Raw genomic sequence first — 12,405 nt, forward strand, 5'->3', positions numbered from 1 at the left:
ATCAACCCTTGAGTACAAAGTGTAAAATTTTGTGTTTAATTAATGTTGTTTTTATGGTTATTAGCGAATATGATGAGTATTTTTCAATAACCTAATTTTATGTCAATTATTTTTATTTTAGTTTCCCAATGAAAGAAAGCATTACATTAAAAAATCGTGTAGTTTTATTACTTTAAAAATAAAAACAAGTTTTGTAAGCTACGTAAGTGAAAACATAATCCCATCGCTTTAATTTAGTTGAAATGGCCATTAAGCTGTATATTGTTAAATAAAAATTGATATTGCTACTTAATTTTGCTGTTTATTTTGCTTTCCAGAAACATAAATATTTTATTCTTAAAATTATATAATTGCCGTTAAAATAAAATATGGCAAATGAAAAAATTAATTTGCACTATAATAAATATTTCTCTCCCACCCACACAAAATAGTTATTCATTTATTCGGATATTTAGAATATCCGAATTAGTTTTGCTTCGAGGGTGAAAGTCGAATTTTATTCTATTGCATTCAAACCAAGCGGCGCTTGCGGTATTGTTCCGTTTCCCTTTATCCCTTGACGGAGCTCCTCGCCGAATGTGCGATGAGTTCCTGCGCTGCGCTGTTGACACACCACTGCAGAACTGCAATATGGCGGGTGACTGTACGGAGTCTCCGCGCTGCTCGCTCGATGAGATCGGTTGTTTGAAATTATCCGCAATTTTACAGGCTTTCAACTCGGGTCTGAGCGAAGAACAAGCATGGGCTATATGTTACCAATCAGCCAAATGTATGGTGAACGAGTGGAACTCTGACAGCAGCTCGTGTTATTGCCTTAGCGATACATCTCACGTACTAATACATAAAGATGGATATATACATCGGTCCACTGTAAAGCTCTCCAGTAAAGGTAAGTGTTTCACTTCTGAAAATTAAGATAATGTCTGTGCTTCCAGATGTAAAAATCAGTGAAAATATACCCGCGCAAAGCTAACGTCAGTAATGTTGACAGCTTCCATCGGTCGATGGTTCATTGGGTTCCCGGATCAGCTTCTGCGATTCACCGCGACCCATGCGCTGGGCTGCCGGCGTAGTGTGTGTTTACGTTCGGGTATGGCTCTGTTAGGGATATTCTACGTAAGAATCGTTCGATCACGAAACATACACTAGAGTTTTTGCGGTATATGTTTGTGATCCAGTGCTAATTTTTTTTAAGTGTTTAAGCTAATTCTGTGTATTTTCTTACATAATTCAATCATTATGAACTAAAGTATTCATATTATTATTTTTCGAATGCTTTCAAAAATCGTATCTTGTAAAATTGTAGTCAAATCACGGTTCGAGTTTATAAATATGTTTATGGAAGGTACTAATATACACATATATATTGAATGTTTCGTTAATAAATTCATAAATAAATAATAAACAGTTATTTGTGTTTGAATTCAGTAATCAAATCATTAAGAAACAGATTCGATTTCATTTCAGTTCTCCGTAATAAATCAGGTAGATTTTTCTATTGTTGCCAACATTTCCACTGCAGTAATTCATAAGAAATTCAAATCAGTAAATTAAAATCAGCACACTTCTAAAATATTGGTATGATTATGAAATAATGATATGAAAACAATAATATGAATAATAATATGAAACTATATTAATAATATGAAACAATGTATATATATGATGACTATGTAATATATATTATAATAATGTGAAAAATATATATCTATTAATAAAAGTGATGCAAATAACTTTCTAAAGAAACATTACTTCAAGTTAGGTTATGTTTTCACCGAATTTTTGCATAGTGAAAAAGTGTGCTAAGAAAGCAGAATTTTTCTGTTCTTTTATTATATAGTATATTTTTTCATTGCATATCTTTTCACGCTGTGTAGTAATTAAATTAAATATTTTTTGCTCTTCCCAGTATTATATTAAAATTAAATTAAAAAAGTGCTAAATAAATAGTAATTAATTTTTCGAATTAAATGCTAATATTTTAAGTTTCTAAAGTTGAAAATGAAAAATATGAATGAAATAACTTGTCTGACTGTATTTAAATTATAACTCACTAGTAAATAAACGTTTGTTTCTGTGCCAAACTTTCAAAATCATCATCCTGGTATGATTAAATCGCTGTAGAATTTCAATGCAATCACTAATTTGGTTTTAATATTATTAAAAATGAAATGATTATTTAACATAGTTATATTTCTTTATTTTATTGGAATATTTTAATATATAATATTTTCGGTGAGAATCTGAGGAATTTGTTTTTATATGTAAGTGAAAAAATTTGCTTTTCTTTTTGCTTTGGATGGGGTAAACAAATGCTTTATAATTTGAGATTTTTTTTTTAATACTGAAAACTAGGAAATTTTATAATAATTTAAAAATAATTTTTTTTTTTTTTTTTTTTTTTTTTTTGTGTGTGTGTGTATACGGGGAGTTTGCAGTACTTTTAGAAAATACATTATTAGCCAATCTTGAATACGCCCGCCAATAAATCTGAATTGATACACTAGTTATTTTGTACAATACCAAGAGATTTCACGACCGTTGAAGCTTTATGCCAGAAAACCTCGCCAAATACAAAACTGACAAAAAGGAGTTAGTTCTTTTAGAATACTGCAAGAACAATTGGCACAGTTGTAGTGGGGTCTTTGTAACTTTCATGGTTCAGTGGTAGCTAACTTTTATGGTTGACGGGATATTACACTACCAACATTTTTTTTTTTTTTTTTTAAACCACAGCAGTTCTTCTAATTATCACAGCCTGAAATCTAGATTTTGGCGGCCTCTCAATATTTTAACATTAATTTTGAATTATTTCAGTGTCGTAATACTGCTTTCAAATAGAGTATTTAAATTTTATAGCTGGCATTCACTTCTCTATTTTAAATAAAGTGTTTTAGTTTTATAGCCGAACGTTGTCTCTGGAAGATGAAATAAGTAGCAAATAAATTTTAAAAAAAATCTTTTTTTTTTTTTTTTTTTTTTTTTTTTTTTTGTATAACCTTTGATTGACTTTATGTAAAAGGATTCAAAGTTCTGACTGCTTTGAAAAGTAAGTGTAAGATAATAAATCCAGAAATAAACATTTGGGATTTAATGGATTGAAATTTTCATTAGGGTAAATAACAGTAGTTATTTAGTGTGCCATCCTATTGGCATGGTATTAGAGAAGCCGGCTGGCAATGCCTTGGCCGTGGCTTCGAATTCCGGAGAAGGTATAGTTGTTTACTAGTGTATATGGTTTCGGCGGCATGGGGGCATTAACAAATTGGCGAATCGAAAGTCTTCTCGAGAGGTTGCTGGTAGGAAGGAAGAGGGGTAGGAGACACTCGGACCCTTTCCCAGGGGTATTCTCTGTCAAATTGGGTCGGACTAAGCATATTCATATTGTCACTTGTAAAGTCCCCAGTGCCCAAGCCATTGACAAATGCAGCTGTTGCCTTTGAACTCAATAAAGTTCGTGGACTTGTTCTGGCTGCAGGTTTAGATCAATAAAAAAAAGCTGTTTTGTCAAAAATTTGCTTAAGTGAATTTTTTTTAAAGCGGATTATAATTTCTATACTTGTAACCTTTACCTTTTATAATGGCGGTAAGTGATCGTCTAATATGCTTGCCGCCAACTATTTTGTTATGGCATGACACGGACAGAACCCCAACTTAGAAACCTCTGTATTAGGCGGAAGGTGGGACATCCAGTCGAGTAGTCCCCTGGTGAAAGGTTAATTGCATTCACTTGCCACTGTGGTCGCCCCTTCAACCGAGACAGCAGATTTTAAAGAGATTTCACTCAACCAATTGCTACCTCCTGGGCGCGCGGGGTCACCACTCCCGATTCCCGGGTTTCATAGAAGGTGGGACATGCACGCTTGGAGATCTGAGTGATCGTCGGAAATGCTACCTGCCAGTACCACACGGGGTGCCGAATGCCCGATGTTAATTTGGGACTTATCCCTCTTTACCCTGTGGGGCATCCAGACGAATCCAAGGGCAGTTTCCTGCTACCCCCCCAACCGCTAAGCTCAATGATTATGTGCTCAAGTGGCCGAGATTGTCTAGGTGCAGATCCTAGCCAGAACTTCACAGAGTTCTCTGCGTCGACCTCCCCGGAGGGTATAATGGCGGTAAACTATATCTAAAACAATGGCAATCCTAAAAATGAAATTGTATGAATTTACAGTTTAACATTTTTTAATTATAATTGTATAAATGCACAAATAATATGCACACACATGCACACCAATCGAAACTATAGTAAAAATAAGTAAATGGAGTTCAAGATTATATCTTTTATTTTGTAGAGGAAATTAAATATTTTTAGCATGAAAATTTTGAATTTAATTTTTAGGATGCTGCAAATATTTATTTATACATATAATGATGGAAATATGATAGGAAAAATAAGCACATATAACTAAATTACTTATATAATTTATTTGAAGTAATACATTTTTAGGATTAATACAGTGAAAAAAACCGATCTATCAGTGTCTAAAATGACTGAAATGACCTCTGCAAATCTTCTTTTGATGTGTTAGATGTATTGAATACCATTAATAACAACAAAATATCTTTTAATAATGAATTTAATTTAAGAAACAAGAAGTATTTGCAAGCACACATATGAAAAAAGAAGAGGTAGAAGATTTCCAAAATTTCTCATCAGTTATGTTTCGGAGCGGTTGTAATGGTATGCAGAGGGAAGGGAGGAAGTCTGCTCCTGAGTGATTGGAATATACACAGATAATCTATGAACAAACATTTCAGAACGCGCAAATAAACGGTGAACAAACACATGATCTTTAATTTTTAAAGGTCTTAACTTTCGGCGAATCTATTGATTTCCATTGCGTTTAGTTTAATTAAATAATGAAAGAACAAAATTTTTATCTTTTAACACAACTGATTAACCGATATCTTTAGCATACCAAAACACTGATTTGTGACCATCTAGCAAGAAATACGACAGAAATTGGGAAGACCATTTTTTTTTTCCTTAAAATTTCATCTAAGATCCTGAAAATCATATTTGCCAACACTAAGAAACATCTGCAGTAGTTGTTTCATTCGCACAACGATTTTATTATTTTTTAATTTGATCTCTCTTTCGTTTGGCAATGAGTTCCTCGTTGCGAACAGGAAACTGGACGTCTAGGCAAGTTTTCATCTTCCAAGGCCACTTTTTTTAATCACACTTCAACTGTGCAAATCTTTTAAATACTTCTACACGAGGTAAACATATATATACCTGTGCGCATTTCTCGTCAGTTACGTGACCTCAGATTCACTTTACTTAGTTTAAAATTGAAAAAAAAAAAAAAAAAAAAAAAAGTCCGTTGTCTCTTTTATAATGCTAAATGACCAAATTCTTACTCCATAACATGGTGGCTTCTCTCCTAGCATGCCCATCATATTTCAGTGTGGTGTTAAGCTGTAGTTTAGTTCCCTAAGACTTACATAATTTAAATCTGTAGTGCCGCCCAACCGGGATTGTGGTTATTGACTCTGACTGCCATACCATTTCGAATCCTGGAGAAGGCATGGATGTTTGTAATAGTGTCTGTGCGGCATGGGGCACTCTAAATATACGGCGAGCCGAAAATCCTCCGGGGTATTTTGTCTCAAAATTGGGGCCAAATTGAGCTAAAGTCTTGCTGTCATCTGTATGGTGCTCAAGGCTCGTACCACCGACAGGCGCACTTGACTCCTTGTCACGATGAATATCGTGTGTTTGTGCTAACCTTTATCAGACAAGTGAAATTGGTAAAAACAACAAATCCGTAGTCTGGTAATACATTTAGTGTTCCTAGATTTCAATTTAAATTCCTGTGGTTTTCACAGTTATATGACGACAATTATAAAAGAGTGTAATATAATGTGAATATAATGAAAACAACAGTATAATGAGAGAAGCAGTAAAATCAGTTTACATTGTATAATTGTCGAATTTGTACTTGCCTATTAAAAAAAAATTAGATTTACCCCACCGGTGGCCGAGTTTTTAAGACTGCTGAATATTAGTAGTTTGGCTCGGGTTCGAGTCTAGACGAATATCCTAGCTGTATGGTTGTTTAATGTGGCTTTTCCCATCTGTAACGTGAATATGTGCTAGTTTTTCTTAGAAAACTCTCTACGAAGGCATCCCTTCGTCCAGGCAGGTAGCCGTTGTGTGTTTTACCATATTCTAATAACCTGATCAAAATTTTATGTCTTACATTCATTCCACAAACCATATCGCTACTAAGCGAGTGACAGAAAGTAACATATTATTTGCAAATTTAATGCTAGATAATGCCAATTCTTTATGTCAAATATTTTAAATTTCCTAAGCACAGAATAATTAACAGCGCTGTTGCTGAGCGTTACTAATCTGCTTTCGAATCCCAATTCGCATTCTTTGATATGCAATTATTTGGATTTCTTTTTTTGGTTTAGTGTTTATCTTCCTTTAGTTGTCTTATCAACACCATGTGACATAAGTTTGTACAGTAGGAATAAGGATGATTAGCTCGACCGAGGATAGCGTATCGTTGGAATAATTAAGCAAGGAAATAGTAACTACTTATGTAAGAAAACGAGTAAAAACTTAGGCCTAAAGTTATTTATATTTATGAATTTCCATCGACTATCATTTGTGCAAGTCTGAATAACAAGCTTACGTAAGATGAAACAAAATTCATAACGCGAAAAACAAGGAAACGCGTAGTCAAATCCTGTTCTAAATAACCCATGACTTTTCGCACACTACGATTACTCCCCACGTTGTAGCTCCTTTACACTTTACTTTTCTGATTGACTGGAACTCAATGTGCCAAGACATTTTAGAAATTGAAGACGATTGCAGATCGTTTCTTAGCCTTGAGCTTAAGGTTTTATGTTTATGCTTTAGACACGTACGATTGACAGATAATCGCACGTGACATAATCCCTTGTTCTGGTGAATTATACTGCTTTGATTTTGAGTTCGAAGTTATCGAAAGATATTTTCGTTGAATAATGATTTTTATTTAGTACCTACGTTCTAATTACTTTCGTAACTCAACGGTTTCAAGCGCGTTGTTATGGCAAGACAAAATTCAGAAAAGGGTAAATGGCAAGGGTAAATTTCCTTGTGAAGGTTAAGAAATAGAAACAAAATCTTAAGAAATCAGTTCAGTTAAAAGCCAGATATTTTGACATAAGCTCTTATCAGTGAACTTTGAAACCTTTTTCACGTAGGTTTCTTCACTGCTATCTTTGAATTTTGCGAACTGACTCAACCTTTTCCTCATTACAAGTGATCATTACCTGATTTTTTTATCTACAGAGACTACTTGTTTATTTATTTTTAATTCATTTGAATCGCATGGTTATATAAGAATTTAAGAACATTCGATTATTGCTTTAAAGCACGTTAACTGTTTGGAATTTAGTTTAAAATATTCTGAATTCGTGGAAATAAAGACAAGTGAATAAGTACTGAGTTCAGCCTTAATACAGATTTCATAAAAACGGAGTATTCTTGGCTGATAACATATTAATTAGTATTTCTGAATCTTTAAATTGTCGCCACCAGTGGTCGAGCCGTTAAAGACTGCTGAACACTGGCCCTTCGTCCCAGGTTCGAAGCCAGGCGAACGGGCTGCATGTTCTTTCCCCTAGTTTTACCATGTGTATCTTGAATACGAGGCATTTTCTCTTAGAAGGTCCTCCAAGAAGGTATCAGTTATCTTAGGCAGGTAGCCCTCGTGTGTTTTGCCGTTAACATAACAAACAGAACGTAACCGTTTATGTAACGATCATTCTAATTTGTTGGTCGATTGTTTTAACTACACAAAGTACCTATTATATGCTATAGGTATTTGCCAAACGAGAGAAACTTTCATGGATGCCATTTTAAGAAAAATTTGCTGGTCTTAATGATAGATGGAAAAAAATTAAGAAAATTGTATGCATCTACCATGTACGATGAGGAGCCACTTTCTCTAAAAATGTTCTTCACTAAGGCATCCTTCCCCTTTAAGCAGATAGGCAATAGTTAAATACCCCAATTCAACGCATGCAGCAGCAAGATCTCCGGGAATGGTCCAAAAGTTTCTGTTTCTGAGGAAGGAGGGACCAATGTCAGATCTCCTTCGAAATCTGTTGAGTTTTTTTTTTTTTTTTTTTTGGTAATGAGTGTTTATCTATGGTTAAACTTGTTACACTTTTTCCCAGTTTTCAATTAATTATTATTATCATCGTATTCTTGCTTTTGAAAAAAAAAATTTCTCTAATAGCTGAATTTTAATATCGTAATTTGGTCGTAATTTAACTGAATTAACTTTATTTTCGCAATATTGTCAATGAAAGCTTAAATTATTTTAGGATTATCTGTTTTCCATTCTGTTTGCACATGTTACGTACATGATGCTAGTTATTTATGTTTTTATATGTGGGAGTGTGCAGATAAACGACTATTCTTTTTTATGTGAATTAAAACCTCTGTACGAAACTCCTTGAATAAGAACTTTTAGTTCTCTTTCGTCGGTATGTTCAATAAATTTATCATTTGCTTAACCTTGCTTTTTAAAAAAATATATTTGCATGGGGAAATCTCAAGTATATAAAGCGGGGGGGGATATATTTACTATGACATTTACAACAGTTCCCTGAAATATGATTATTATTTCAATGTCTTTCGCAAGGGTAAAAGGATTGAGATATATTGATCTACATTAAAGTGATTATCTCTCACAGTTACGATTTATAGTTCACATTAAGTCTGAGTATTGTTTCACAATTACGATTTATAGGCCATAGTTAAGTGATTACTTTATAAGGTATTTCTCCCACCTTCTTGGCGTGCTTTCGTGGTGTAGTGATTCTGCACGCTGGGCCGGTATTCCAGAGGTCCGTGGTTCGATTCCCGGCGAATGCGGTTGCTCATTTTACATCTTTCCTGCTTCCAAAAAATACCTAATGTCTCTACAGTGGCGCCCGAACTAAAAGGGTTGGGGATGATGTTTTTTTTAAATACTTTGTGATTTTGCCATTGAATTGAATTTTATGTTGCGTAAGTGCGAAGATTAAAATATTTCACAAATAAAGTTAACACGTAAAGATTTATAACTTCGTAAATTTTTAGCTATCATATCATAAAATGTACTCGACATTGAAGATTGTGTAGTGAGTTACCAACAAGTCTTTTAGAGTACTGCAAAGTCAAGCGAAGGGTGCGTAGAACCTTTTATTAACTCAAATAAAAGTAATTCGTAGCTGTAATTCGTGCTTAACAAGCCGTAGTGGCAAGAATAAATCAACGCCGCAGAATTCTAATCGCGAGAGAATCGAGTTAGTAACACTGCCTTCGAGCAGGCAGAACACGCTCTCATTTCACCCTCCAAATCTTTCCTTTGAATTTAAAGGACTGTTAAAATTTGAAACCTTTTCAATTTTTCCCCCCGTCTAATTTCACAGCCTAGCTTCTTCCTACCTAGTCTGAGTATTGCGCGTGCTGGCAGGGAAATGAAAGGAGATTTGATAGGAAAGGTTATACGATATTAATCCCGCCTTTTTAGCGTGCCTTCGTCGTGTAGTGGTCTGCACGCTGGGCGCATATTCCAGAGGTCCGCCGTTCGATTCCCGGCGAAAGCGTTACTCATTTTTCATCTTTCCTGCTTTTCAAAAAATACCTAATGTCTCTACAGTGGCGCCCGAACTAAAAAGGTGGTGGATGATGATTCTCCACACCCAGGATTTGGCGGCTGGGTCTCCTAAAAACCCCAGTCCACCTTCTTGGTGTGCCTTCGTGGTGTAGTGGTTCTGCACGCTGGGCCGGTATTCCAGAGGTCCGTGGTTCGATTCCCGGCGAAGGCGGTTGCTCATTTTTCATCTTTCCTGCTTCCAAAAAATACCTAATGTCTCTACAACTTTACCGATTACGACTAACCCACAGACAATTTACAACTAAGTTTAAGGACATTTAGATACTAAGGTACTTTTTTCTAACACTTTGTTGCTCATACATCTAATCAAGCAAAAGTGCTCGCTTAAGGTATGTGAAATGTTTTATGTTTAAGTCGTCTAGACGGTATGCTGATCAACAAAATTATTATCCCTCCAAAGAACTGAATTTGGAATAAAGATAAGATGCAAACTTTGTGATTTAGTGTCTGTGAAAGGCAAGGGATCTTAAAATCTATCCGTCCAAAAGTTTTTCCATAGGTTAATGGTAGAGAAGGAGGGAATGAAGTCCTGATTGTTTTATTATTTTATATATCTGATTACTTTATTATTATTTATCTTCCTGTGTTGTGTATCTGTATATAGAGGGTGTTTCAGCAAATCGGTTACAAACTTTCAGGTGAGATACACTACATCTAGACAGTGGAAAATCACATAGCAATGTATGGTCGAGAAAGCTTTCCTGGCGCGGTAGGAACAACGCAAAACACAAGAAAGGGAGAACATAAATAGGGTAAGGAAACATGTTTATTATATTTGTACAGCAGAAATCAAGATATTAGAACAAAATAGGCAACAATCGTCATCAAAGAAGGTGTTCGAAAATACGATCCTGGACTCGGACCTTCCCCAGCAATTTCTACGATGCGTGCAACAAGTTCCCCAGCACTTGTAATAACGAGAGTTTCATACACCAGTTTCATAACATACCCCCTGAGGAAGCATTGAATATAAGTGATGTCTGGCGATCTTGCTGGCCAATGCAGCGGATCCCCCTGCCAATCCTGTGTTAGGGATACATTTCGAACATAATTTCGAACACCTTCTTTGATGACGATCGTCTGTTTTTGTTCTCATTTCTTGGTCTCTGCTGCACTAAGCATAATAGACATATATTCTGACCCTGTTCATGTCCTTCCTTGTGTTTTGTGTCGTCACTACGGCGTCAGGAAGTCTGATCATGCACTGCTAGACGTATTTCCATTGTCTAGGTATACTCTCTCTCTCCTGAAAGTTTATAACCGATTTGCTGAAACACCTGTATATTGAAATTAATAAATAAATTAAATGTAATTAAATAATTTAATAGTTTTTACGATTTTTATTTATAAAAATAAAATGTAATTTTTTATAAAAAAATTCCTCACATTGCTTTTTATTTATTTATTTTTATTAAAAAAATATGTGATACTATTTGCCTCACAGTGCTGCATAATGCATGGGTGCGTAGTTTTTAACATGCACGGATTTATCCAATCCAATACAATCCATTGAGTGATCATGTTCAGAAAGGTATATTTTACGGAATACTTTTAACGGAATCATGGTAATACGAAAATCTTCCGTTTTCCTCCAATGCTGAAATTATGTTTTCATTCACAAAATTCGATAAGTTGGAGACACGGACGTGAATGTTTCAATAATTATTCTTGCCGGTGGTTACGTTTCTTTACTATTCCTTTAATTTAATTATTAAAACGATGTCTAATGACTTTTTATTCTGGAATAAGTGCTGAAATTCCGCACCTTAAGACGAAAAGGAGGCAACTGGAAGACTTTTATATTGAAGTACGTTAGAAATGTTATTTATTAATTGCTCCAGTACTAAAAATTATAGTGAGCCCTGTCATGAAAATCACTTCTAGTGGATGACTGACGACTCTGCACAAACCCCAAATCATCTGGAACTTTTAAGTGGTAGTCTTAAAAAGGGCTCACTGCAAATATGTTTTAAATAATAAATTTCAGATATATAATTAAAAAAATCTTCTAACAAGGATCTTTTCGTTGATTCAAATAGTAGGAAAAATCTGAAAACTTTCAGATTTTAAATTACGTCCAAATGGGCGTTTTTTTAACATTTTGTGTGTTACCTTTATTTATTGAATATCATATTCTTAACCATAAAAGCCATAAACTTAAACCATAAAATTCAGTTCAAGAGCAATAATATCGCAAAATAATTTTAAAATGAGCGTATCTTTAGAATTTCCGATACACAATCTCACGCGCTGGAGATAAAAATGATTTTTCCGTACAACGTTGCCATTACTCGCTTTGAAATCGTTGAGTTCGTTAATCAAAAAATCATTAAAATTTTATTAAATATGAAATGGATAATAAAACAAATTCCAAATTTCAAATTTGTGCTTCCAGATGCCCATATTCGCAGGAGGATTACGTTATTCAAAATCGGATGCCTCGAGGTACCATTGTTTTATCACAGTGCGAGAAACATACATACATTTATGCAGATTCTTCATGAATTAATTTCTTTAAATATAATACAGGGCGATATTATTTGGTGGCAACAATTTGAAAAGTGAATCATTGTTTATAATGAATCCGCGCAAAATGCCAAAACGAAATTAATAGTCCTTTTGGGCAAACTGCCCCTTTGGACTAAAAATAATTAAAGTTATGAAATGCTTTTATAGCTTTTAAATTGCTCACGTTGTTAAATAATGCAATTTTGATTTGAAATAT

General features: G+C 34.3%; 1 protein-coding gene across 1 annotated transcript in view; it reads left to right on the forward strand.

Moving 5' to 3' along the window:
* Positions 1 to 608: 608 nt before the first annotated feature.
* Positions 609 to 12,405, forward strand: part of spir (spire type actin nucleation factor) — a 269,005-nt gene continuing 257,208 nt past the window's right edge. The window contains exon 1 of the mRNA XM_085821663.1: positions 609 to 889. Coding sequence (XP_085677789.1) covers positions 631 to 889 — 259 coding nt within the window. The 5' untranslated portion in view covers positions 609 to 630. The remainder of the gene's footprint in view (positions 890 to 12,405) is intronic.

The sequence above is a fragment of the Stegodyphus dumicola genome, chromosome 8 (genome assembly GCF_044657685.1).
Source record: "Stegodyphus dumicola isolate Sdum_Otavi_A_Nest chromosome 8, ASM4465768v1".
NCBI lineage: Eukaryota > Metazoa > Arthropoda > Arachnida > Araneae > Eresidae > Stegodyphus > Stegodyphus dumicola.